At 56.2% G+C, this 26,882-nt stretch overlaps 1 protein-coding gene across 3 annotated transcripts; it reads right to left on the reverse strand.

The window, feature by feature from the left end:
* Positions 1 to 27: 27 nt before the first annotated feature.
* Positions 28 to 26,583, reverse strand: RUBCN (rubicon autophagy regulator). Of its 3 annotated transcripts, none has more exons than XM_084291966.1 (22): positions 26,507 to 26,583; positions 20,862 to 21,015; positions 18,032 to 18,115; positions 17,000 to 17,159; positions 16,016 to 16,122; positions 15,455 to 15,595; positions 15,109 to 15,265; positions 14,239 to 14,775; positions 12,276 to 12,371; positions 11,726 to 11,841; positions 11,036 to 11,237; positions 10,645 to 10,746; positions 9,785 to 9,859; positions 7,124 to 7,184; positions 6,413 to 6,530; positions 4,764 to 4,909; positions 4,543 to 4,607; positions 3,946 to 4,184; positions 3,482 to 3,543; positions 2,856 to 3,009; positions 2,399 to 2,492; positions 28 to 2,263 (listed from the first exon to the last, which is right to left on the reverse strand). In XM_084291966.1, exons 1-22 carry the CDS (start codon positions 26,542 to 26,544, stop codon positions 2,100 to 2,102), a joined length of 3,072 nt encoding a protein of 1,023 aa, XP_084148092.1. In that variant the 5' UTR covers positions 26,545 to 26,583; the 3' UTR covers positions 28 to 2,099. The 3 variants fall into 3 exon arrangements, with proteins under 3 accessions (XP_084148092.1, XP_084148091.1, XP_084148093.1); XM_084291965.1 differs by having other exon boundaries at positions 30 to 2,263; positions 6,413 to 6,545; XM_084291967.1 differs by lacking the exon at positions 9,785 to 9,859 and having other exon boundaries at positions 30 to 2,263; positions 6,413 to 6,545.
* Positions 26,584 to 26,882: the final 299 nt, after the last annotated feature.

Genomic DNA, 26,882 nt, shown 5'->3' on the forward strand with positions numbered 1-26,882 from the left:
GAACACAACCACATTTAGTTGAAACCACATTGAGTTTAACTTAGTTTATTAGGGACGGCGTTTCACTGCTCTGCTGTGCAATAGTCCCGTGGGGAGGGCTCCGGTTAAGTGCCAGGGCAGCCCCTGGCTGTCCCTCCAGACGTGGCAGCAGTGGTAGTGTTGTGTGTCACCTTGCCCAGAGACCTCCGCCGGGTTTCGGGTTCCCATTGCATCCAGAGGGAGGGGGGGGGGAAACACAAATAAACCAAAATCCATTCGCTCGTCTCTAAAGGTACTCAGTGCTTCTAGAACTGGACGTGGGCTCAGCTCGGCCAGCGGCCCGCGACGTTAAAGTGCTTCAAACAAAAGGGTGTGGGTGAAGGTGTGCTGCTCTGAGCCAGCTCCTAGGAGGGGGGAGACCAGCTCCGGACCTGCCGAGCCAGGTGGCAGCATGGGGACAAGAGGCAAGGACGGTGGCAATGCTCTCTGCTTGCAAGGCTGGCAACTTCAAGGCTTGTAGAGCTCCTGCCAGCTGCGGAGCAAGCAGGAGAGCAGCTGCTGTCCTGGGAAAATGAGGATAAAGACAGGAGGAGGCAGAAACATGAGGGAGAAGGTGTGGATCTACCTGTCCCAGGCCAGGAATGCTAGAGCTGGTTAAGTAGCCTCTGACCCTGCCATCAGAGAGGTGACGTGCCAGGCTGAAAGCTGGTGTCCCCTGTCCCTCAACACCCTTCATCCTTCCCACCACCTGCCTGCCAGGCTGGGTGGGCTCCAGCCCCCAGTGCTACCTTGGTGCTGGACACTGCCCGTACCGTGGGACAAAGCAGCCCCTGGATGCAGCGGCACCTTGCAGCACCCCCAGTGCCAATCCCTCTCCCCAAAAGTGCACCCCCGTGGGAGCAACCTGTCCAGCTCCTCCCCTGAGGCTCTGCCTGGCTCGGTGACCCCTCTCCCAAGGGGAGCAGGTCCGATGGGAGAGGGGCACCTGGCAGCTGCCAGCCCCGGTCAGGGGTGAGGGACCAGGAGCAGGAAAGCTCTGGAGGTTTTATAGCCCCTCACGTAGGAACATCTCCAGCAGCACCTTCTTGGGAGGTGGGGAGCAAACGGTTAAAAATACAAACGACTGCGTTAAAAAAATAAAACCAAATCCAGCCAGTTAAAAAAAAAAAAAAAAAAAAAAAAGCCCAACCTAAAAGAACAAAGTGTGACAGAGGCTGGGGGGAGGCACCCGGAGGGCTGAGCTACGAGCCTTCACACGCATCCCAGGGTGACACTGCCAGCCCTAGAGGAGGAGAAATCCCCAAGAACAGATGAGCAGCATGAGGGAGAAGTGAGGTTTGAAGCCTCGCTTGCTGCACTCTTGCCTCAAGATCTCCTCTGCAATGCCCAGCAGCAAAGCGGGTCCCCTCAGGTGGCTGCACCTCCTGGATGCCCCCTGGGTGCTGCCTCTGTGGGAACGAGGCGGGCAGGCACACCACATTTTTACCATTTTTACCTCCTCTGTTCTGATCCTGGAGGAAGAGAAATGTGTCTCTGGCAGTAGTTCCAGTCCAGATGTGAAAAAGGGAGCTGCTAAATGTTCAGTTCCCCAGCCTCCCTCCACAAACACAAAGAAGCAGCAAGACAAGCTGGGGAAGACTCGGAGACGATTCCTGCCTCCCAGGAGGGGATGTGGCCAGGGCTTCCAGTGTCCAGCCGCTGAGCAGAAAGTGCTGACCCCACTGGGGAGCTTCCCAGGCAGGAGGGGATGGGGACTGGCCTTGCAGCCCTGCCTGGCCCAGCAGCTCCCAAAGGGGAAGGCTGCAGCCCAGCACGTGAGCGACTGCCTGGTAAAGGTCCGTGTTCAGCCTGCAGGACAGACAGGGGTGGCTGCCTTTCCCCAAGCCAAGGCGGCAGGGAGGTGGCTGGTACCTGGAGCAGACTCCGAGGATGGAAAATGTTCATTCCCCAGCACTGCTGCCCAGGGAAAAACAGCTCCCTTCAAGCCAGTGCTCCAAGCATCCAGCATGACAAGTGTCCCGGCGCTGCTCCTCATCACGAGTCCGCTTGGCTCAGTCTCTGGTGATGAAGGCCACAGGTATAAATAAACACCCGCTACCTGCTCCTCTGCTGCCACACGCTCATGTGGTTGCTGCTGCCTCCTGCTGCTCCAACTCGTCTTCGTAGTCCGAGACGTAGGACTCCATGCTCTGCTTGGCCAGCAGCTCCCGCCGGGCTTGGAGCCGCTCGCAGCGGGGACAGTGGGTGGACTTGAAGCAGGACTTGTGGTAGCAGGCTTTGCACTCTGCAGGGAGAGAGGAAGGGCATCTGAGAGCTGCGGGCTGGTGGAGGCTGACCCAGGCTGGCTGGCTCTCCACGCCCTCCAGATTTGTCCAAGAGGATGCTGCAATCCCCTCCCCGCTTCTCCCCAGCATCTCACCTTCACATGTCCTGCACTTGTTGAGCTCAAAGGGGAAGATGATGTCGTCTTCATTCTGGCAGAACTCGCAGATGAAGCCTTTAGCTTGGCACAACTGGAAGAAAAGGTGAGGAAAAAGTGGCTAAATGCTCCTCATCTCCCTGGCAAGCCGGACAGGAGGTAGAGAGGAGGACAGTAGGACGCAGTGTCCTGCTCTGACCATGTGCGACAGTCCATCCCCAGCACAGAGCACAGAAAAGCAGAATCAACATATGTTAGGGAAGAAAAAGCCAAAATGGGGTAAGAAACATCCCACACCTGCTGGGTAGCAGCTCTGTGTAACAGACAGGAGCAGCTAGCGTTTAAACAATTAATTCTATGGTTGCTCTGCATGTCAAAGGCCTCCCCGCTGGCTATTTATGCAGCAATGGGTGCTCCAAAGGGTGCAGAGCTGCACAGGAGGTGGGTGAAGCCTTACCACGCATTTCTCAACGTGCAGGCTGCCTGCCTTCAGCAGTTCTGTCAGGCGAGGCACCAGGTCCCCCCTCTTCGTGGCGCTGAGGTCGCTCAGGGAGTAGAGGTGCAAATCCTCCGTCAAGTGGCCGGGCACTGCATCAAAGGAGTCTAGGAGGCTGCAGGGACAGAAAAAAATAGAGCTTAGAGCAGTACAAAGTCCTCTTTCTGCACTGCTTCTGCTTTCTCTCTCCCTCCACTCAGTGCTTCACCAAGTCACCCTGTCATTTGTGGTGGGATCTTGGAAAGAGCCCTCAGCAGACACCTTCCATGCCTGGACTAGGAGGCTTTTAGGAAGCAGAGGATGCCAACAAGACCCCGAATCAACCCCAATCGCTGCAGTTGATGCAGTGGGACCTGGTGCACACCACAATCCGCTGGACTTCACCGTCTCTCAAAGCCCCCACTGAGCTCCTCAAGGCTTCAACAGTGCCAGAGGTAAGAGACAGGAACAAGCTCAGAGATTACAGAGATATCAGGACAGACTTTGCAAGCCTCCATTTATCCTCAGTCTGCACAGACCCGCATTAAAAATTGCCATGGGACAGACACAGGACGGCAAACAGCTTAGCCTCACATCCCAGGACTCACTCTTTAGCTAGGCGGCAGGTCTTAAACATGTTCTTCATGTGGAAGAGCTGGATTCGCAGCATCTGGAGAGGAAGGCGGGACACAAGAATCAGTAAACAGATCACAGTCCTTAGCTAAACATGTCTGCCCCGTTTCCTGCACTGGTGCAATGCCTGCTGCTCCTCAGCTGCAGTTTCTCAGGTACTGAGACATTTACACCATGCTGGATAAAGCGAGCACAACCCAGTCAGCGCGTGCTCCAGGAAATAAAGCACCAAGGCCCAGCTGAACACCACGCAGAAATTCCTTCCCTCTCTATGTTACTGTACAGGAAACAAGATGTGAACGGAAACCCACAGCGCTGAGGTTTTAAGCTTCAAAACCTGAAATATCCGCTTCTCCCCAGCTGCTCCAGCACGTTTTTACAACTGGCAGCCACCCACCCCACTCAAACTCCACACAGAGAGGCACGGGAAGGGTCTTACCCACACTTGGTTGAGAGACTTCACTTTCCTGTACAGGGCAGGATTGATATCCTGCACGTTGAAGAGTGGGTCGCTCCAGATCTTGCTCAGCAGGTCCTTGGAGAAGTTGCTCACGTAGTACTTGCTGAAGTCCCACTTGCGCAGGATGCGGCTGGGGATGACCGTCTGGGCGTTCTCGTGGCAGCACTGGCAGAAATACTTCCCCAGGTACTCACAGTACCGCATCCGCTTGATGTAATCTGGCCCAGCCCAGGGAGACAGGGAGGTCGGATGATGTGCAGGCTCTGCCCAGCCACGTATCAAGACTCCCAACGCTGCTCAACGTTCCCACCAAGCAGGGTGTTCTGCCTGCTGCCACCTCCTCCAGCCCCCAGCTGCTCAGCACTGGAGTCTGCAAGCTCCCTATGGACTGCGGAAAAATTTGGGACCGCCCTGTGCCCATCAGTCCCATGTAGCCTAGGCACTCAGGAAGGACTGAAGGACTGGAAGGACCTCACGCTCAGCTCTGCCACAACCCACCCACTCTGTCTCCTCCTTCCCACTCGTTCACGGGCTATTCCCTGCTTTCCAGCTACGGCTCAGGGCCCCAGCACTCACCAGGATCAGTGCGGATGCCACAGCCCGCGCAGCGGTAATTCTGCTTGGCCACAGCCACCTTCCTCCTGCCCAGAGACAAAAGACAACATGCATGAATCCAGCCCTGCTGGCACCAGAGGGGCACTGTCACAGCTCTCCGGAGCAGGGACATCCATATTTGTTGCCACCTAAGCGTGGAAAAGGACAGGTACCGGAGAGCCCAATGCCACAGGGGTGCTTACGTTGGGGCTGGGTGAACGTTGAAGATGATCTGCGGTCGCGGGGGCGCCCACTCCAGGTTTCCACGCACCCGAATCCTCAGCTTGTAGATGTCGGCGTGCTCTCCATCATCGGGGGAGATGGGCAGGGAGTCAGGGATGGGCAGGAGCTGGGAGAGGCAAGCAAAAGGGTCAGATCCCCGCCTGGGACCAAAAAAGCAACACACTTGGCTGGCTTGCCAGAAACCTACAACTACAGCCCTTTGGAAAACTGCCTGGCACCCAGCGCCCAGCCCTGCTGCTCCTGCTGAACAGAGGGGCTGGAGAAGGGATCCTCAGGGATCCGAGCACTCTGCTACTGCCATTTCCATGTGGGCTCTTTTCCTTTTTTTTTTTTCCACACACTTTCACTCTTCCTAGATCTCTAAGCAGCACAGGGAACTGGACAAGGCTTCTCGTGCTTCCCAAGCAGAGCACATCTCCCAGCTCACTGGGGTGTGATCCTTCAGCCCTTTGGGGCACAGCTCATGGGCAAGCAGAAGAGCCTGGCAGAGAGCTGGCGCAGGGCACAAGATGCTGAACTAGAGCAGCAATGAGCCCAAGTCCCTTAGATCCCCAGGACAGCACACATTGAAGAGCAACCTGCATTTTGGGGAGACCAGACACAGCAGCCTCTGGGAGCAAACCACACGGAGGAGGGCTGAGCACAAGACAGGTAAGGTGCCAGTGTTATTCTCTGCAGACATTAGTAGGAACAGGCTGAGGCACAGCTGCCCAGGAGGACGTGGCCACAAAACACCCCGTGAGAACATGCTGCAGGTGGCAGAGAAGAAGCCATTTCCACAGCACTGCTGGAGGTGCCTCCTGCTCCTTCAGGAGATCTTCAGCTCTCAGCTCTTCTCTCTGGTGCCTCCAGCAGCTGCCCTGGAGGTTTGCACCAGCTCTGGCAAACCTCCCTCTTGCTTCCAAAGCCACTCTCAGAGGAGGAGGGGAACTGGTATAAGGTGCTGTCTACACTCAGTCCACCCTCCACGCCGGAGGGGAAGATGTGGAAGGTGTTACCCGGCTGGGCACTGCTGGGTTGAGCAATTAGTGCACGCTACGGCCCACGCATGCTCCCTCCGGGCACACTGTCCACTCCCAACGTACCAGCAGGAGCTTTTTGGAAAGCTGCCTTTTCTTATACCAGCCAGGACGCCTAAAGAACTTTTTTAGAGATCGTCTCAGGCCCTGAAAACCAACAGCAAATAAGCTATCAAGGTGCTCAGCGAGAGCAGCCGGTGAGCAGCCGTGCAGGCAGAGCCCCTACCCCACACAGCTCCCACCCGCAAGCTGCTGCTGGTCCCACATTGCTTCCTCTCTCCTCCTGGCTGCTAGGCAAGGCACTGCACGGCAAGCAGCACAGCCTGGACAAAACCCATCCTTCCCTCCTCACAAAGGATTGTGAGAGCTAGCAAAGGCCAGAGGCAATGGGCACAAAGCCAGGGGTTCACAGAAAAGTGATCAAATAATCAGCGACTTGGGATTTCCAGAGAGCAGCGGGAGCTTTGCTTGTCTGCTTCCCCAATCACTGTGCCTAGGTGCTTCCTTGCTCCTGTCCTGGCATCCCCACGTGCCTTGGTGGAGCCACCCCGGCCGTTCTGGTACCTTCCTGTACACACACACACCCTTACCTTCTGCGGAGCGTCGTGCTCGGGGACGAGCCATTCCAGTTCGGAGGCAGCCGGCAGCTGCATGCCCTCAAACTGCTTCAGCAAGCCCATGGCGACGGCTTCTGCCGAGTTCGAGTTGCTGAAGGAGTGGGATCTGCTCAACAGAAGGAGTTAATGCCAGGGATCTCGGAGCTGCGCCCTCTTCACATACCCCCGTCCTCTGATCCTGTTCTCAGCTCAAGCTGAAAACACTCCCTCAAACTCTGGTACCTTATTTCTGCACTGCTACACAGGCTTGAAGTTGATATACGTGATTTATTTGTGTCTTTGCAGCTGCCCCCAAGCAAAGCTGGCTAATGGCACACCAAAGAGAGGCTTGATGTGAAATGGGCAGCACCACATTGTCTAAGGGGATGTCCTGGCCAGTCTGGATGCTCCAGGTCCTCTCCCCAGCCTCCTGCTACCAGCAGGTACGGGGATCCCTGCAGACACCAATACACGAGGTATCCACCTCGTGCCCACACAGCATGTGAACGACCCTCATCATCCCAGGGGCTGCTTCTCAAATTCAAGACTAGGACCCAGCTGTGCCCCACAGCTAAGTAAATACAGGGAGGGAGGGAGAAGACGTCTGCTCCAGCGCAAAACAGCAGCTGATGCACTTGGAAGAGCAGAGCTGGATGGGAAGGGGAATTGGGTACCGAGACGTCTCACCGCAACTCGAATACGTACATGGACTCTGAGGAGAGAAAGGATTTCCTGCTGGAGTCTGGATTCCTCTTGATGTCTGCATCTGAAGCACAAACAAACGCGGTGAAGCAGACCAGGCAGGGCTGGAGGCTGCACTCACTCCAAACCAAAGCTACACTTAAAAACTCATCAAGCTGTTTAAAAGCACATAAACTACAGCATCAACTGCTACCGGTAACATGGAGCAGCAAGGAGAGGTGCAGCCTAATCCGTCACCTGGTGGCATTACAAGGCCAGGACGTGGTGGGACGATGCAAAAACACAGTCGGCCGGGGATTTGGGGGGTGACAAGCAGTTGCTGGTGCAAGTCACACACCAAGACCTAGCAGTTACATGGCCTAAAACGTTGTGCACACACAGCTGGAGCTAGGAGAGCACGACAGCGGGGTTAGCTAGAAGGTTTAGTAGCTCTCTAAGCAGTACAGGTGCTGCAGGGCGTTAGCAGTGGGATGCAGAACCCTCCTCTCTACTTAACCACAACCTGTAAGGTGTAACTGTGGCCACAACACAGCTCGTCAGCTGCTGCACCACGGGGGATGGCAGCCCTGCCTCCACAGACAGGTCAGCATCTGTGCAGAGAGCAGGTCCAGCTCCCTCCAGCCCTCCAGCAGCTCCCCAGCAGCCCTGGGCTGCCCCACGTCCCTCCTCGGTGCCAGTCTGGGTACCACAGCAGTACCCAAGAGCTACCTTCCCCACTCATCTCTTCCTTTCACTCCAGCAGGTTCCTCTGCTAAACCCTGACGCAGAATTCATCTGGACGGCAGAAGGTCGCTCTGCTCTTGCACCCCGAGCAGGTCGGCGACACGGACCCACGCTGAGCTTGTCTGCTCCTGGCCACGCTCACCCTGCAGTGGGACAGCCAGCACCACGAGCCGTCAGCTCCCCAACAAAGAGCGGGGCTGCCCTGGCAGGACGGGGAGCGAGGATTCCCAAAGGATTAGGACAGAGCTCTGCAGGAGCCAAGGACCCTGCCTTCGAGTGATCCTGGCTTCAGAAGGGAAAGACGTGCTAAGAGGCCACAGCAAGCCTTCACGACCCTTCCACTAAATTTACAGATTTGGGTTAACAGAGGTCAGCTTGGACAGGCAGCACTCCGTGTTCAACATCCATCGCTAGAAACCAACATGAAAGCATCCTAATGCTAAGGAACCCACGTATCCACACCATGTGAGCAGACTTCTAGAGCAGAAAAGAGGGAATTCAGGCCAACGTAGCCTCCTGACCACGTACAACACCGGACAGACAGATCCACCATGCTCTGACACCTTCAGCTCAGCGCAGGAAGGCTTTGCATGGTCCTAGGCTACGAAAAGCTCAAGCGAACAGTGGGGCACACACAGCATAGGGCCAAGCATTACAGGGAGATCTTGGGCAGGGCCCAGTTCAGGCACCGGCATCACCTCAGGGATGGCAGAGAGAGCCAGATTTGGCCCTAAGCTCCCTCAGGGGATAGAGCTGGGATCCTGGCACCACTCCTTCCCCAGCCCTAACTGCAGACACTCCCCAGAGACCTCCAGTTACTTGCCCCAAACGCCTCTGCTGCCAACGCTTTCTCCTCGTGGGACAGTCCCCAGGATGCTGGAGAACAGCACCCAAACCCAGGGAAGTCACCGCAGCCCCCAGGGGCCAGCTTCAGGCCAGGAGGAGCGACCCTGCACTACACCCACGGGCGCTGTAAGCTCTGGGTGCAGCAGAGCTGCCAGGAAGCTCTGAGCATCAGCATCTCTGGCAGTGCTGGTGCCAAACGCCTGAGAGCAGAGAGCAGCAGCAGGTAAGCAAGAGCTGGCTGCACGTGATCCCAGTGTTGGGGGCCTCCAATGTGAATAAAACGCCCATCAAGCAGGATAACTCTCCCCCAAGGCACCAACAGCTTCAGAGTGCTTTGGTCCCGTCCTAGCTCTGCCTCCTGGCCACAAGCTGACAGCAGGGTCATTTTGAGAGCGAGGTTTCTTCCTTCCCGGCTCCCTCCCTGTCTCACCTGCAGCAGACAGGGAGCTGCAGGGCAGCTCCATCCCAAGCCGTAACGCTGGAGAGGGACAGGATTTCTGGGATGGAGACCTGGTCCCACAGCGTAGGGGGCTGTGCTCTCACCCAGCCCAGCAGCTACAAAGCTGTGCCTGTGTCTTCATCTTGGGCCACAGCCCAGGCAAGACAAGCGTTCACCACAGCAGGCACGTTGTGTGCATACAAACCACTGCAAGGCAAAACACCCTGCGGGATGGTGCCGTGGCAGAGCTCCTCTGCTTCCTCTCTGCTCCCCCACAAAGCATCACCCTTCCATGCCTTTCCTTGCTGACACTTGGACGCTGCTGTGTCACGGTTCCCAAAGCAGGCAGATCACAGATCACAAGGATCTGGTTCACACTCACAGAGCAGCACGGGAGAACAGCTGAAATACCCTCACTAGTGGCTTGAGCTGGGGTCTGGAAGTAAATTTCGGTGATTTTGTGCCTGGTCTGAAGCTGACCTGCTGATGCAGCATGAACTCAACACCTCGGGAGCCTGTACAGAGATTGAGGCCTCTGCACTCCCTGTAACACCCCGAGGGGACACACCGAGGAGTGTGCACGTGCGAGGCACACACACGCACACACCTTGCACACACACGCACGCGTGCCGCAAGGGAGCACTGCGGGGTACTACCTGAGAACAAGGAAGCCATTGACACTGAGAGGCCGTTCTTGGACATTTGAATCAGGTTAGATCCATCGTTACCATCTGTATAACACGGTGATGACAAAACAGTTCACTTCAGTGCTTTGGCCAGGCCAAAGGGAAAGGGCATAACACAAGAGCAGCACTTGCAGGAGAGAAACCCAGAACTGAACTCACACACCCCTCCGTGGACTTCAAAACTGAGCCCAAAATCTAGCCCTCGGGAACTGAAATGTTTTGTTGTCAGCAGAGACATGAAGATTGAGAAGTTCATAGCTGGAGACTGGATTGCTCCATCGTCTCTCATCGCACCTCTAAAGTCAGCGTGATGGAGGTTCTGCTGAGAAATGAGTCACCTACCCCAGAGGTGGAACAAGGTTTTGAACAAAAGGGATGCCCAGGAGCCCAGGCAGGTCTCCTGCATGCAATAAGCTCAGCTGGCCCAGCTGCCAGGGCCAGAGACCACAGCTAGGGCCAGGATGGGACCAGCAGTCGGCTGCTCCCACCCAAAAGACAAGTGGGCAAAAGTACAGCTCCTTCTCCTGGGCAGGAGGAGAGCAGGGCAGCAGCTCTCCCATCTCTCTAGCTCTGACAGCTGCTCTGGCAAGTGAAACGGAAACCAAGTACCAGCTAGAGGCTCTGAATGCGAAAGGATTACAGAGGATTTTGAAAGAAAGTCATGCCACCACATGATGGAAACTCATGCTCAGCATTCAGCCGTTTGTCTGGGAAAAGCCATCCTGAAGGCCAGAGGGACATGCTCCTCTTGGTGTGACCGACCTCAACGCAATCACGCCCAGGAGAAGCCTGGCTCCACGCGAGAAGCTACCGCAGCCATTCCCTCTCACCTTGTATCTCGTACTCTTCCACATCCTCCGCAGAGCCAGAATCAGACAGGCGCATGGAGCCGCGGGAGCTGAACTGGGACTCGCTGTCTGTCGCCACAAGGCCTGGGAGGCAAAGAAAAGGCAACACGGCCAGGCCATCAGTGGAAGTGGTCTGCATGGCTCACTGACAGCCAAGGGAGATCTCGATAGCCAGATGCGGCATCCTCGACAGACATCAAGGACGGAAAATGGGCTATGGGCTCAAAACGAAATCACATTCCTTACACAAATCTCTGCAGCACCCTCCTAGCAACGTGATTGTTTCCCATAAAAAGTCAGGATGCTGCAAGAACAGGCAACGGACAGAAAACCCACATCCCACCCGCTGATGAGCCCAAAAAACATCACCCACTGTCTGAGCCCATCTCCTGGCAGGCAGGGAACAGGTGCTTGGTACGGATCTGCTGGCGCCTAATGCGAATCTTCTGTTTAAGCTCCTGGATCTCCTTGTCGCTGTCTTCCTCCTCCTCCTCCAGCTGCCGGCTCATCATGTTGCATTTCATCAGCTCGATGGCAGCAATCAGTGACTCTGAGATGCTGAAGTGGGCATTCTCCTGTGAGGCAAAAGCAAAAGCATTCGAGGCTGTACCACAGGGAAATTAGGAAGCCTTGGCAAAATGTGGTTCCCTACCTGTGAAAGGAAAGAGTTTAATGTTTATAGAAGCTGGCAGAAAGACCTCATGTCCTCCTGGCCCTATGAAACCTTACCGTCCTGTAATGACCTAGAAATTAAAGTCTTCTTGGGCACCAGAATACTTGCAAAACACAAGGGGAGTCCTACAAAGAGATGTGCAACACATCCACTCTTGGGGAGTCAGCAGACATCCCTGAGGAGCCCCAGCACGTTGCAGAGCTACTGCGTGTATGCTGGACGGGCAGATCCTGGTGGCCAGACAACGACGTGCAACTCACCATGGAAGTTCTGTGCACAGCTCTACAGCAGGAAATACTACGGGATTCTCTGTGCCACAGAGGGAAGTAGCACTGAATCTGCACCAAAATCCTTTCTCCTCAGCACACAGGCTGCTGCTGCCTCCCTCACCTTCTCCAGGTCTGCGCAGCTGCCGAAGTCCTGCTCAGAGAGGTAGCTGATGAGAGACTGCCCTTCTGAGGGTCTTCTGAACATCCCTTCCCCCGAGCTCAGGTACTGGCCAGAGTCTAGAAGAGCAAGAGACAAACATATGAGGGAAGGACCTGGAAATCCACTGCTCAAAGCACCGGGTAACAGCCCACGCTCTGCACCAACACACTGGCGAGCCCACGTGGCCAGCAGCTGGTGTGTCCCACCCCACAGATAGATCGGATCTCTGCTTGGTCCTAATGGATAACAGCGACCAACATGGGGCCATTAAGATGACAAGACAAAACGTGACAGCAGGCATCCTAAAATCGCCCAGCCCTCCTGAACATCCCACCCTAAACATGAAGGAGCAGATCACTGAGAGCCCTGAAGCCTCTTGGCTCTTCTGGCTGCCACCAGATGCTCTCGTACTTCACTGGGGCTCTCCCATGGGTGGTACACACCCATGCCAAAAGTGCCCTGCAGTGCATGACCAGGAGCAAACGTCCTGACTCAGGCTCGCTGTACTCACCGTACTCCATGTAGAGGGAGCTGGGTGTGCTCAGCTCGCTGCTCTGGGTGGAACCAGACACTGTCCCTCTGCCTCTGCCCGTGTCACCGTGGGACTCTGCAGGGAAAGACAACACCAGGCACACATCAGGATCCCGGAGGAGCCCCGACCAGATCTTGGTGTGAAATGGAAGGAGCTCAACATCACATGGGTGGACACAAATGGATGGGAAAAAACAAGGGAAATCCTCTGCTCTGCTCGGCTAGCCTGCTCTGTGCCATGCCTGAGGCCAAGCCCAGGAGGGGACAAAACTAGAGGGGCATTCCAGGCAGGAGAGGAGGAAGGGGAAAGGAGAGAAGCTTGTGAGAGCCATGGATCATTGAGTCCTGAGCCTTCCTCTTTATCCCCTAGCAGATCCAGAGAACGCCACAGCCTCCAGCAAGTGCCTCTGCCAGCCCCTTCGTCCCCCTGGAGCATCTCCAAGAGTTACCCCACAGGGCTGGGCCATGAGACAAGGGGACCCCGAGCAACCAAGGGATCAGTGGGGCTTGCGGCCCTGAAAGGCAACCCGAGCAAAGGTGGAAGGAGGCGTCTGAAGGACACGCTCTCACTCGGCTAGGAAAAGCCAGGGCTCCCTGCAGACAACCCCAAAGTCAGGAGCACAGTGCTCAAGGTGACCGGCCCATGTGTGCACTGCAGGGCCACCCGCTGCCAGGCAGAGCTGGTGGGGACCGCCAGGAGCTGGCCTCATCGGGGACAAACAACCAGCAGTGCTCCCTGGAGAGCAACAGCCCCAGAGAGCAGCTGACCTGTTAACTGGAGGACTGCAGGAAGGCAAAAAACACCTCAGCTGGAGCTGGATAGCACCCGGCACCCTCTGCTGGAGCGAGAGCTGGAGCAGGGCATGTTTACCACCTCCAGAAAGGAGCCTTGCCAGCCACAGACATCTCAGAACCCTGAGCTAGGGAACCCAGTGCCACCACTGATCAATAGATGTAAAACAGCCCGTTTTTTAGAGCTGCTACTCTGTCTCTGCCCAGTGCGGAGTAGCACCTGTGAATCCCAGCTCCCGGTGCACACAGGGCTAGCTGGGATGCAGCTGAACTCAGCCAGCATCAAACCACCCTGTTCTGCAGCCCTGTTCCACGAAAAATACGGTGTTCAAACCCACACCTTCCTAGCTACCAGCCCTCAGTCGCTGGTTCCCAGAGCAGTAGGGGGTGGAGGAGAGGGCAGGGGAAGCGGGTCAGGGACAGCCCTTCCAAACACCATGCAGGAGAGCTGGGTGCCAGCCGTGGCCTGGTGTACTGCTGCCAAAAAACAAGCTGGGATCTTCAGTCAGGTCGCATGCACAAACCTGAGGCACCCCTCAAAGCACCACCTGGCAGTCAGGGAACACAGAATTTTTTGTTGTTTTCTAAATGGACATTAATGGGTTGATGGAAATCCTGAATGTAATGCAATGATCACTAATGAAGGGCTCATTCTGGCTCCCAAACCTGCCACTGGGTCTTCTATTATAATGGTGATATCCCTGAGGCCTCCTGGACAGACAGAGGAGGAAGAGGGCAGCAGTAAGGGAGAGAAAACAGAGACAGACTGGTTACTACTGAGCAAGGACCCGTGTTTCTCCCATGAAGGCAGCACCAGCAGGACAGACTCTCAGACTGGCTGTCCCTTCACACCCCACTCCTCCCACCATGCGTTCGCCCATCCAAGGAGAACCCAGGGACACTACCAAAGCCAGATCGGCCTTGGGCATTCTGGGCCACAAGACGTCAGCCCATTGCTCCACCGTGGAGCAGGAAAAGGCAAAAAATCAAATTTCCAAACTGCTTGCTCACTGCTCCCCTCGCTCAGCTGACACACGGAGTCCAAGGGGCAGCCAGCATCCCAACACTGGTGACTCCCACCCGGCCGTGGTCCCACATCTCTGCCCACACCCCAAAACCACCCCGTGCGCCCCGAAAAGCAGCCCCATTACCGTGCAATTTCCCCGAGGCCACGTTGGTGTCAGAGTGCGAGCGCACGTGGCTCTTCTTGAGGATGCCCTGCGGGGCTGACGACTGCCCCTCTGAGAAGCTGGACCGGCGCAACAGGCCCAGGCCCCAGCTCCCACCTCCGCTCGCCCCCTGCTCCCCCAGGGAGGAGACCGAGTCCAGCTTCTGGGAGCTGCTGGAGGAGAAGAGGTTGGAGCTGCTGCTCTTGCTGCTGCTGGTGCTGGCGCTGCTGCAGGCCCGGCCCCGGCGCCCCGAGTTGCCGATGGCCAGGTACTCGGGCCCATCGTTGGGGTCGCTCTGAGCATCGTCCTGGCTCCCCGTCCAGGTGTCCTCACTCTGGCTGGTGGTGCTGGAGCTCATCTCGCTGGCCGGAGAGAAAGGGTCTTTGGGTGAGGGGATGCGGGAGCTGGGCTGCTCCAGGGAGGTCCTGTCCTCGCTGAAGGAGGAGGAGCGGGTGGCCGGGCAGTGTTCCTGGGGCTGGCTGGTGCTGGAGCAGACGGAGGAGCTCGCTGGTCTCCTGTCTGAAGGGAGACAGGAAGGGGGCATCACACACACACAGCCTGGCACAAAGACCCCACCCTATGGCACTAAGCACGTGGCTTCAAACAGGCATGCCCACCCACCCTGGGCAAAGGCAAGGGATCTCCACGCCAACACAGGCAGAGTTCTCCTCACACAAAGAACCTAACACAAAGCACGAAGAAGGCAAACCATTGTCCCAGCCGCAGCTTCACTGCAGCTCTGCTTGGACCCGCGTTTTGGCATCTGAGATGATTCAGCCCGAAGTGTGTGCTCTACAGACAGACACCGAGTGAGCAAGGGGCTCAAGTGGGCTTCCAGCCCCCCGCGGTTACCTGGCAGGCCAGACGAGGCTGGATGGGGCAGGCTGGAGAAGGACCCGCAGTGGCGCTGCTGCGTGCAGCCTGCAGACGGGGCGTACGGGGACCCGGGGAGGGCAGTCAGGCTCTGGCTCTTTGTCACTGGAGAAGGACCTTCACCCCTCCTGGTGAGCTGAAAAGAGGTGGCATCATGAATAAATCAGCACTTACGGGGCTACGTGTCAAAGGAGCAGCGACTGGACACGTGCAGCGCCTGCACAAGCACCTGCCCTGGGGCAGCCAGGTGGGAGAAAACACCCCACAGCAAAGGGAAGCAGCTCTTTATTCACAGCTAAACAAAAAGCCCCCGTCTGAAAATTACCAGGCTCTCAGCAAGATGATCCAGGCAGCCCAGCGCCCCAGGCAAGCGGCTCTGGTGTCCTTCAGCGTCACAGTCACGTGCATCTCTTGTCCCGGCAGAGGGACCTGACGCGCACAGGGAGGGCAGTGACGTGCCGGCCAGCTGAAAGAACACAGCCCCCATTTAACGAAGTGTCATTAATTATCCTCCCTCTGGGGAGCTCTCTGCAAAGAAAGCAGCCGCTGCTCCCCTCCTCTGGGGAGAGGGCAGCCGGCATGGGGCTGCACGGGGTCGGTGGCATCTCCTCTGAGGACGGCTGGCTCTGAAGCCTGGGACTTTCAGGTCTTTAGAGGTATTTTAAAGGAACTGGTGCCTGCTATCAGGGCCTCAGATTCTCAGTGCCATCCAGAAGCAAGGTGCCTCGCTACAGACATCTCCCCCCTACCCCAATCCCCTCTCCTTTTGCTATTTCCAAGTCCAGGCCCTTGTCCAACAGCTCTCTGAATGAGACATTGTACGAGCAGCCACAGCCGGACAGCATTTAGGGAGGGCCAGATGCAAAAGCCGGGGGCCTCAGCTCACCATGGACGTGTCGATCTGAGCCAGCAGCCTGGGGTTGTTCTGCTCAACAGCCTCCAGGCACTGCAGCATGGCCGTGACGTGGGCGTCACTGAGCAGGAAGGCAGTGTCTGCGGGGAGAGAACTGCTGTCAGGGGGCTCTCTCCTTACCACCCCCAGCACCAGGGCAGCAGGAGGAGCAGGATGCTCTTCTTGCAGCAGAGAGGCAAAGCCTGAGCCCTCACGGAGGGGTTTGCTGCCTGCACTTCATCCTGTAGGACAACCACAGCCAGCCCACTACTCTAAAACGCAGAATTAAAGAAATATCCTGTCCCAGATCAATATACGTAATCTTTGTCCTTGCTGCTGATTTTTACTTTTTGACAAAATTTCAAGTTTTCACAAAAATGCTTAACATCTGTGAAGCTGCACAAAGGGCTTCATTTTTCACCTACTAAGTAGTAGAAACACAGCTGCGTTTCCACAAAACAAGCTCTGACCTCTGATGATTAGAAAGCTTCCAGGGGAGAAAAAAGCCCAGAGTATTTTTGAAACAGATTCAAAATTGACTTTCTATGCCCATTTTGTTTCTTTCTAATGAAAACGCATTTCTCCAAGGCTTCTAGTGCAAGCCTGGACACAGGATTAAGACCAGACCGATTCACTACTTCCAGCAGAAACCTTTGAGCGCATGCAAAAAAGCTGCTGCAAGAGAAAGAAGATGAGGATGTCCAGCATGTTCACACAGGCTCAAGCTCTCACTTGGGCAGCAGGGAGGGCCCAGACACAGGCAGGACCAAGCGTGCTCCAGACAAGCTTGCTGCAGAAAGCCTGAGCTCAGCTCTTCTACATGCACCTGGGCTGTGCTTGCAGCATGGACACAGCACACAAGTCACCCGCTTTGCCCGACAGCACAGATTGCCCAGAAGCAAACCACCTTTCCTGCTGTCCCCTTCACTCACACGGGATATTTTCACAGGCAGATGAAAAAGGCCCGTTTTTATTTACCTGCGTAGAATTTCCTTATGTACTGCCTGTTCCCCAGGAGAGGTCTGAGCTGCGCCGAGAGGCAGTGGAACTGCAGGCTGTGCTGCAGCCACAGCTTGGCGATAGCTTGGTCGCTGCGGCCGTCTGGGCCGGGCTGGCCGTTCTCGTGCAGGCTGATGAACTGGAAACAAACGCCAGGCACAAGTTAAGGCGAGAAGAGGAGCAGGGATCGTTCCTCCTCACAGCTTTGGCCCCTGAGAGCAGCAGCTTTCCAGCACCAGGCACTGCCTGCGGGAACACGGTCACATCCTAGCAGCTTCCCAGCTACCAACCGAGGGAGCACAGGGAGACAGAAGCACTGGCGAGGAACAACACTTCAAAGGTCAGCCAGCAGGAGCGACCAAAGTCCTCCTGACAGCCACCAGCAATATGAATTTCAACGGCATGTTCTCCCACCCCTGACCTGGAGGGACCCCACACTCCCAAACCTAATTGCTTTCCTGCGGTGACGGTCATGTTCTCGCTGACACATTAACTGACGTGTCCATCCTCACTGCCCCACAGCAGACCCTGCTCACACGTCTGAGCCCACGTTGAAGGGCAGCACGGCGTCCATCAGGGCACAGGGCAGCCACGGGCTGAGAGCATCCCCGTGTGTCAGCAGGCAGCACAAGCCAGGCATGGAAGAACCAAATGAATGGTCAGGGCTGAGACACAACCCAGAAATGAGACAGCCAAAGCCTCTGGAGATTTGTACCAACGCATCAATCGCTCTTGTATGCACAGAAGCACTGCCTGTGCCGGTTCCCTTGGTGACGCCAGTGGTACCCAACCAAGAGGAGCTGGAGACTGGCCCGTGAGAAATAAGGACCCGATTGTCTCAGCCTAAATCACGCCGCGTTCCCGGGATGTGGCTTGCACACAACCACGTGGCTGCTTCGTCCCTTTTTCACCCGCAGCAGGCCAAGGCAAGGCGATCCCAGCAGGGAGGCCCGCAGCCCGGCTGCTCTCTCCCCGCCCGCTGGGTACACAGAGGCACCCCCCAGGACTCACCTTCTCCAGGTGATGAGCAGAGCTGGGACTCAGCCGGCGAATGTCTTTGACGAACTGCCAGTAATCCTTCTGCCTGCAGCACACCTGCCCAGGAGAGGCTCGGTTAGGGCCCACCACACCAGTCCCACCACAAGGCCAAGTGGTGCAGCAGGCTCGGACTGGGGAAGCCGGACACCAGGCACCCCCAGAGCTGCCACAGGACTGTGCAGGCACTGACAGGGAACGGGTGATAAACTCCTTCCCAGCAAACACAAAATAAAAGAATCTGTCAGCTAGGACAGGACATTCAACCTAGAACATGATAGGATGAATCCTACACTTGTTCCCACCAGCCTCCTGCTTAGAGGTTTGGGGACGGGGAGCTGTTCTGACCACAGAGCCCTCCAGCTTTGCTTGAGCGCTCTGTAAATGCAAAGCAGGAGCAAGCACAGCACGGTGTCAGCCCCAGTTAAGCGACAACATTTCCCATTAACCCCATGCTATCACCAGTGGACAGCCCCCAGCCCTAGCAAGACGGGCCTGGAGCTATAAAGTGATAGGAAGAACAAAGTTGCTTTGCAGAAGGGGAAAAAGAATCAGTGAGAAGGTCTAGCCTAGTTTTATAGACATAAAATTGGGAAAGGGATCAAGTCACAAAACACTGAGTTGATGTACACAAGCTGTCTAGTGCACAGTCTACTCCCACAGTGGCCTCCCCATTGCGTTCACCCACAAGCAAGAAGACAGCAGGTCCCCTCCGCTGCTTCTCCTCCAGCAGGTAATATCCCAGCCCACAGATCTTAAGACCGGGAAGGGACATGGCATTGAAAGTTTCCCTCCACCTCAGTGTAAGAAGGACACTAAAGGCTACCGGCAGCTCACCAGCGGACCAGGGAGCAGAGCCAGCACCACCACCCAGGCAGCAGTGGGCACAAGGGCAGGAGAAGGGTGACCTCGGGTGCTAGCTGCACCTATAGCAAAGCGTGTCCAGTGCCTCAGCCCTCTGCCCATGTCCTCCTGGTCACTCTGTGCATCACCATGTCACGTACACACCCCTCACTGCCTATGGCGGTCTGCCCAGGTCAGAGCTGGCCGAGCTCCCGTGTCACTGGTCACCTCCTACCTGGCAGCTCAGTCCCACAAAAAGGGCCAGGCTTCAGCGAGGGGATGCAGTGGGCAACAAGAAACACATCCCAGCAAAACCTGCAACAACCAGGGTCCTGTAACACCAGCCACCGACAAGGACACCGGCATGGCTGAGCACCACGAGTAAGAAACTCGAAGTAGCGTGCTCTGGCACTGTGTTTCCATCAGCAACTTGCTGTTTGCCTTGACTTTATTCAGACACCGAGTTATTTTTTGTTTCTTATTCTTCCAGTTAAAGAGGAACTGCAGAAGAGCTGCTGTTTTCCTCATCGCTTTATCGGGTGTAAACGCAGCCCCAGAATGTCTCTCTTCACAAAAATGCTGGGTTTTTTCCTCCATCTCTACTTCCTCTTTCACAAGTGTCAGACAAATTGGTTCTGTTTTGTGGTTTATTTGTTTGAGGGTGTTATTTATTTATTTTTTAAAGACTAGAGCACTAACAGAAATTTATATTCAATTGGGGTTTTCTGGACAAATTAACAAAATTCATTCAATAGTTTAAAAACGTCTTATCCTAGATCTCTTAACATGTACATATGGATTTATTTTTATTTTTTACTCCTAGTCATAGAAAAAAGCTGATACAAAAAATAAATAAAAGGAAGTTTCTCTGGAATAAATATGAGAAAACTCCTGCTAGGAAGCTGTATTTGCATGGGCCTGCCTTTGCAGCTATTATATTTGGAGTGGTGTCACACACACACACAAAACTGAAGGACCATTTCTAATTGAGAACTGCCTTTGTGTGTAGCATGACGAAATGTACTGTGCTGTCCTACTTTGCAGGTGTCTGTTTCCTCAAGCTGTGACATGAACGGTTACCAATACACAGATGAGTGGAAATCATTTAAATTTCACTTCCTGAAGTCTATTAATAGCACGTCTATCAGAAATGAGCACTGTATTCCCCACATATGAAGGGTAACTTCTCTCTTTGCTCAAGTCCCAAAGGAGGTCACAGGCCCACACCGCTGGGGACTAATGGCCCAGAGCTCCTAAATGCAGGGAGCGAAATCCCAGCCCTGTTTTGGGACGATCTGCCAGCTCCTGGAGGTTTATCAGCTCGCATGCAGCACTGCCTGAATCAGTGGTACCAGAGCCCCAGCTGCACAAACCTTCCCTGGGCTTCTCTGCACCTCTGTAGTTGCAGAGCTGGCTGGTGGGAAGCCTGCCCGAGGCATGCCCTGCAGGCTTGCTGTAACTCTCCCTTGTGAAATAACAGCAGCCGGTAATTGCAAGCTGAAGGGGAGATCTTCAGGTGTCTGCACACAACCAGTGTACAGAAAGGGAAAGAGAAAGTCTTCCTGGCAGTCGGGGAGGGCTGGATGAGCCTGGAAGGAGGCCCCATTGATGCAGAGCGCAGCTGCGGCTGCCAGCCCCTATCACTAACACAGCTCACCAGAAACAGGCAAGATACAAGGCTCCTCTTGCCAGACCTCACTGGGGAGTTGTCCAAGCGCACACGGCTGGAGGCTGACTCATGGCAAATTCAGCTTTATCGCTTCGCTACAGGCTGCAGCGGGGCGAAAGAGAGGCCTCTCCTCACGGAGGGCACGGATGCTTAATAAAACCGTGTCAGAAGTGCACGAGATGGAAAGAACAGAGGCACAGGGCTCTCTGACAGCCACAGTGCTCGTGATACAAGCCGTGAGTGCCACCAAAGCTGCAGCAGGAGGACAGCAAGGCTGGCAGGACAGACACCTACCTTGTCGTGGATGAGCCCGTGGTAAAGGATGCTGTGCATGTCCCTGCAGAGCCGCTCCAAGCCACCATACTTGGACCAGACGTTGGGGTTGCTGGTGGACACCAACCCTTCCACGGTGGTCTTCAGGTTGCCCAGCAGCTTCCAGTGCTCCTTCCTGCAGAGGAACACAGCGGGTTGCCTACCGAGCAGCAGATATATGGCAAGAGGAGCTTCAGAGCAAGACGCGCTCCCCACACGGAGACTCTGGTCAGACCGAAACTTTTGGTAGTCCAGAAAGCAGCTTCAGGACTTCACACCTCTCTGTGGTCTAGCCCTGTGGTCTCCAACACACGGTTTGTGGACAAGAGGCCCTACAGTAATGATGTACATATGACTAGCAGCCACCACTGATACAGCCTCCGGAGGCAGCACCGACGGGTACCACAGCTTGCCTGTGCAAAAGCGGTTTTGGGGAAGGAAATTTTGGATGGTGGACATCTGGCCTACCCCATTCAAGCTTTTTGACGGTGATGCCAGCTGCCAAAAAGATGTCTTCAGACAAGAGCCGCCCTCTCAGAAGCAACAGGAATGTTGCAAGGCATGCAATAGGAATGTTGCAAGGTATATTTGGGTGTGCAACTGTCAAAAAAAAAAATGTGCCTCTGCAGGATTTTAACAAAAGCATTGGAGATAACAGCCTGGAATGAAAGTTTAACCTTTACACCGCAAGAACAAGCCCCAGTGTTTCAGCTGTTAATCCCTCTCCCTGCCCAAAATAAACCAGATTGCCAAAGTAAACAAAAAAAAAAAAAAAAAAGGAAAACCTGCTTTCGTTTTCATCCTTGTGGGATAAAGTATGGGCCGCACGCTTCTCACGGTGCAGAAAAGGACACGAACAAGCCATATAATCCTGTTCCTTGAAAACAAGCTCTTCTCGCCAATATTCTCCTTTTGAGACTGGTTTGTTATTGCAAAACTGATGAAGTGAGCAAGCCTGATACCTCCACCACTGCCCAGGGCAGAGGAAGCCAGGGCTGAGAGCCATCCATCTGAATTGAGGGGCTTTTTTGAGCCGTCACCAGACACGAGAGCTCCAGCAGCTCCTCCCTGAAGTATTTCTGACACTCAGAGTTGGGAAATGCAAGTGAAAGCTCAGCCACGCCGCCCAGCTTCCAAGTCCGTGAGTCAGGAAAACTCCCTCCTCGCTCTTTTGTGCCATAAAAAGCTCGCAGTGCGCGCAGCGACGGGGGGCAGCGCACGCTGCAGGCTGAGCAGTGCTCCCCCAGAGGCAGGAAAATCGGGATCCAGCAAACGGGAAGCACAGCTCCTCCGCCACAAATTCATCTTCAAACAAAACAGCCCAAAAATGCGAAAGCAGTGCCGCTGCCGCTGAGCTCAGAGGCATGCAGGAAACAATCGGCACCAGCGAAGCACCTCCACGGAGATGATTCAGAAGCTGCCAAAAGTGAATTAAATCTCTGAATCAACACAGAGACTCCCAAGGGACGGGGCTTGTTGATCCAAATGATTCAAAAGCCTTTTGCAGGACCTTACCCACACCCAAACCGCAGACGATTCTGGGCTGGAGCGCGCTGCCTGCTGAAAAGCTGGCGGTGACACAAGCCCAGGGAAATTCAGACCCACACACCTGGCTGCAGGTGTAGGGCAGGGAGGCACGGCACAGCTGACCACAGCCACTTTTGACTGGACTTTTGGGTTAACCCTTAATTAGTGGCAGGATTTGCTCCCCTCTCATTGACAGAGCCTGGGCTGCCCGGAGGGGTGGAAAACTGCCGGGTGCCAGCTGCCCTCCAGTTCCCTGTTTCTGCAGATGTTCAGGGTGCTACTAAGAAATCTGCTTCTTTCTCACCAAATAAAGAAAATGCTTCTCTAGTTCTAAAAAAAAAAAAAAAGCCTAGCACGCCCTGACACGGGGTGAAGACGATTCAAATCATATCATGAAAATACCCCTGCTTACAGGAAGGGCAAAGGGAGCAACACACCCAAGGGAGGTCACAGTACACGAGCAGACTTTCCCCTGTAAGAGCCATACGTGCTGCTCCTTCCGTGCCCTACCACGGGTGCTTCCCCCCTCCACACCAGCTGGGTGCGTTTGCACAGCTTCTTGCTGCATCCTGCTGCAGCTCCCGGCTTCCCAAGCTTTTGGGGAGAAAGAAAACGTGGCAGGAGGAGGTTTGCTCTGCTCGATGCCTGCCCCACAAGCTGCTTTTTTGGGGTTTCGCTCACGGGAGCTCAGCCCCGTGCAGGCAGGGATGTTCTCTGATGCGCTGTGATTGACGTTACCCGGGTGAGAATCTGGACGTGCTCCAGCTTCAGCAGAGACACGCAGAAAACAGCAGCTCGAGCTCACTGGGAGCAGCAGCATTTCCTCAGGGAAACCATGGCCTGGGTGCGGCTGCACTACGTGGGGTTAGAGTCTGGAGGGTTACGGCATACGGCTCCACGCAGGGACACAGACAACGCTGGGGACACGATTTGGGGCCTTTTCCTAAGGAGCACGCTTCATGTGTTGGAAAGGAATTGGTCATTACGTGAGAGGAGCCCGTGCAGTACCAGCGAGACCCCAGGCACGTCTCGCTCCCTCCTCAGGTGCCCTCTGATTCAGCCAATTTAACCTCCAGCCCCACAAACCCGTCTGGGATTTATGTCCAGTCAGCCCCCTCGCCTTGCCAATACCGACTCTGTTCCAGACGCAGACACCCCAACCTGTGGGCAGGAGCTGTTCGAAATACGATTGAAACTTTTGCATTGGAGTAATAAAAGACCGAATGCAGCCTTGGAGCTGGGAATCGCTCGGTGCCAGCCTTGACAGAAAGGAGGGGGAAATTCTGCGGGGAATTCTCCCAAGGCTTCCTCAGCCCTTCCACACTAGCAAGGGTAGGAAAAACCTCTGGGCCAAATCGGCAGAGGTGACTCAGAACAGACGCAGGGAACCATGCTGCTGAGTCAGGTGAACTTTGTTAAAAAAAAATTAAAATTAAAAAAAAAATCACAGAGGTAACCTATATCCAAGAAAATGGAGCTCATCCTCCTTACAAACAGCACGTGCCATATGTCTTCCCATGCTCTCACTGCCCCGGCACTGTTCTCTACCTGGAGGCATCACTTGATCCTTCTTAGCATGCTAAAGAGATCGGGCTGAGGATACCGAGGTCATTCAGGGGGAACCACAGAGGGACTTCTGCCACATCCCTGGGGACGCTCCTGCTCTGGCTGCTCCTCCTGTGGATTTCAAGGTGCCAGCGCCGTGCTGCTGCGCACAGGCAGCTCTGAATCCATCGCAGGCAGCTCTGAATCCACCCGTCCACGGGTTTCCTAGACAACGAGCAGCAAATTTCCTTGTGCTTTGCTGCCTGCTCCCCCGCCAGGCTTGACGCTTCTGGGAAAGGGGAATTAAAAGAAGCGCAGGCTTCGTGCAGTTCACGGGGAGCAGCTCACAAACCATAGGAAGCCCCACAGCTCCTTCAGCCCAGCGGCTCAGCCCCACAGAGCCCGGGCAGGCTGGCTGGAAACCCACATGCAGGGCTGCTTGCAGCAGGACTGGAAGCTTGCAGTTCCTAAAACGGGGGCACAGCCACAAAAAGGTCCCCCAGAGAACACAGCCCCCACCTGCAGCTCCCCAGGGTGCTGACAGGGCCCCAGGGGAGCACACGGGCTGCACAGGCATTTTCAGCCTCTCCCCTGCTCTTGAAGAGTCCAGCAGGCTGCCAAAGCAGGCACCAGAGCCCCGTTTTCCTCTCCTGCCCTTGAGAAAGGAAAGAGTCCAGCGAAGTAACTTTTGCTTCTGCATTTCCCAAGATCCGTGTCCGGTCCAGCAGCCCCATCCTCTTGCTGTCAGTCGCGGCCCCAATCTGCAGTGAGACGGCACCTCGCTGGGAAGCAGGGTGCTGCAGCGTTGGTAAAAAGGACAAGGCAAAGCCCTCCTGTGCCAAAATCCTCCCCGGTGCCAAATCAGACAGCCAGGAGGACAGACAGACACCTCCACGTGCAGCAGAGGGGACGGTGCCCTCTTCTTCCCCCCGGTTAATGTGGCACCACGTCGGCCCTACCCATCACGCAGCGATGTGGTCTGGCAGAGCAGGGCCTGCGCTTATAAAGGCAGGAAAACAGGCAAAGATGATTCTGGAAAAATAAATGAACGCAGGCAATTCCATCTGTCTTTCTGAATGCACTGGGTTTGAAACCTCAGCTCGAAGAAGGAGAATGGCTCGAACCACGCGAGGGATGGCAGCCCAAACCTGCACCGTGGTTTTAGAAGCACCGGTCCCGTTTTCGCAGCTGGCAGCGTGAGCAGACAGCCAGCAGCAGCTCGCTGAGCCTGTCAGATAAGGAATGCCTCTCTTGGATCAGGTTTCAGCCGTTCCCTCCTCCCCGGCCCCTCTCCATCCGACGTCCATTCTGCCTTTCGGGACAGCACTGCAAAACGGGAGCCCCAAACCCAGACCTGCGAACACCTGAAGCAGCACTTACCACCGAAACGCCTGCAGGGAACGAGCCGCGTTACCTGCTGAAATGCAAACCAGCAAAACCCAGCCTACAGCACAAGCCCGGATCACACCGACCGAGCTGCCGCAGCGCTGCCGCTGTCACCTGCCAGGCTCGGGGAGCGGGAGCTGCCAGCCACGTGCAGCCACCAGGCCTGGCGGCCAGAGGCAGCGAGGAGCTGGGGATTTGGGGTAAATATCCAAAGTAGGTGATGCAGCCGACTGCCAGGAGGGCGCTGGGACACAGCCCGAACCCCAAACCCAGCCAGATGTGGAGGCACCAGAGGTGCAGCACGGGGACAAGGCAGGGTGGTTCCTTACCAAGCATCGGCAGCACAGGGCTGGGCAGCCTCCACTATGGCAGGTGACAGGGACAGGGACATCGGGCACTCATGGCACATGTCCCTGCACCACTGCCACGCAGCCCTGTCGCCCATGGGTGTTCGGCATGGCCAGGCAGCACGCCCACAGCTACACATCCCTGCTGTCTCCTGCGGTGCTGCGACCGCACAGTATGTCCCCACGTGTCCCTAGCATGTCCCCATGGGTCCCTATGTGTCCTCAGCATGTCCCCATGGGTCCTCAGCATGTCCCCACGGGTCTCCATATGTCCCCATGGGTCCCTATGTCTCCTCAGCACGTCTCCATAGGTCCCCATGTCTCACCAGCAGGTCCCTGTGTGTTCCCAGCATGTCCCCAAGGGTCCCTCTATGTCCCCAGCATGTCCCCACGGGTCTCCATGTGTCCCCAGCATGTCCCCATGTGTCCCTAGCATGTCCCCACGGGTCCCTATGTGTCCCCAGCGTGTCCCCATGTGTCCCCAAGCATCCCCACCATATCCCCAAGTGTCCCCAGACTGTCCCCAGCCCACCCCCAGCTGCCACCCACCTGCAGCCCCATCCCCGGCTATCCCTTACCCGACCCCTCCCCGTTGTCCCCAAAAACCTGCTCCCTCTCCCCTTCTCCCACCCCTTTACCCCAGCACCCCCGGGATGCTGCCCCCCACCCCCCCCCCTCCGGTTCCACCTCCCACCGGTGCCGCGCCTCCCGCGTGCACGCGCACCACCCCCCCACCTCCCCCCATCTCATCTCCCCCATCCCATCCCCGCTGCCCTCGCCGCGCGCTCCCGCAGCGCGCGCGCGCGCCCCCGCGCCCCCCACCTGCTCTCCGCGCGCCCCCCGCGGGGCTCGACCTCCATCCCGGGCGCGCGCGCGCGCCCCGCCGCCGCCGCCGCAGCCGCCGCCGCCACCGCCCCGCCGCCGTCACGTGGGGGCGAGCGGCCGCCCCGCCCACCTCGCCGCGGGAACTACAACTCCCGGCGCGCCCCGCGCGCCTAGAGGGACTACAGGTCCCGGCGTGCACCGCGCGTAAAGGGGTCGGGGTGCTGGGGCTGCCCTAAGGGGGGCGGGGGTGGAAAGGGGGCTGAGGGGTTACACGGGATTTTCGCTAAAATATAGTGAGATTGAAGTTGAAAAGGGGAAAGCTGCTGCTGCTGGCGTCAGGCTGAGAGTAGCCAAGGGTGAATTGGCAAGGGAG

Source organism: Netta rufina (genome assembly GCF_964035555.1).
Source record: "Netta rufina genome assembly, chromosome: 9".
NCBI lineage: Eukaryota > Metazoa > Chordata > Aves > Anseriformes > Anatidae > Netta > Netta rufina.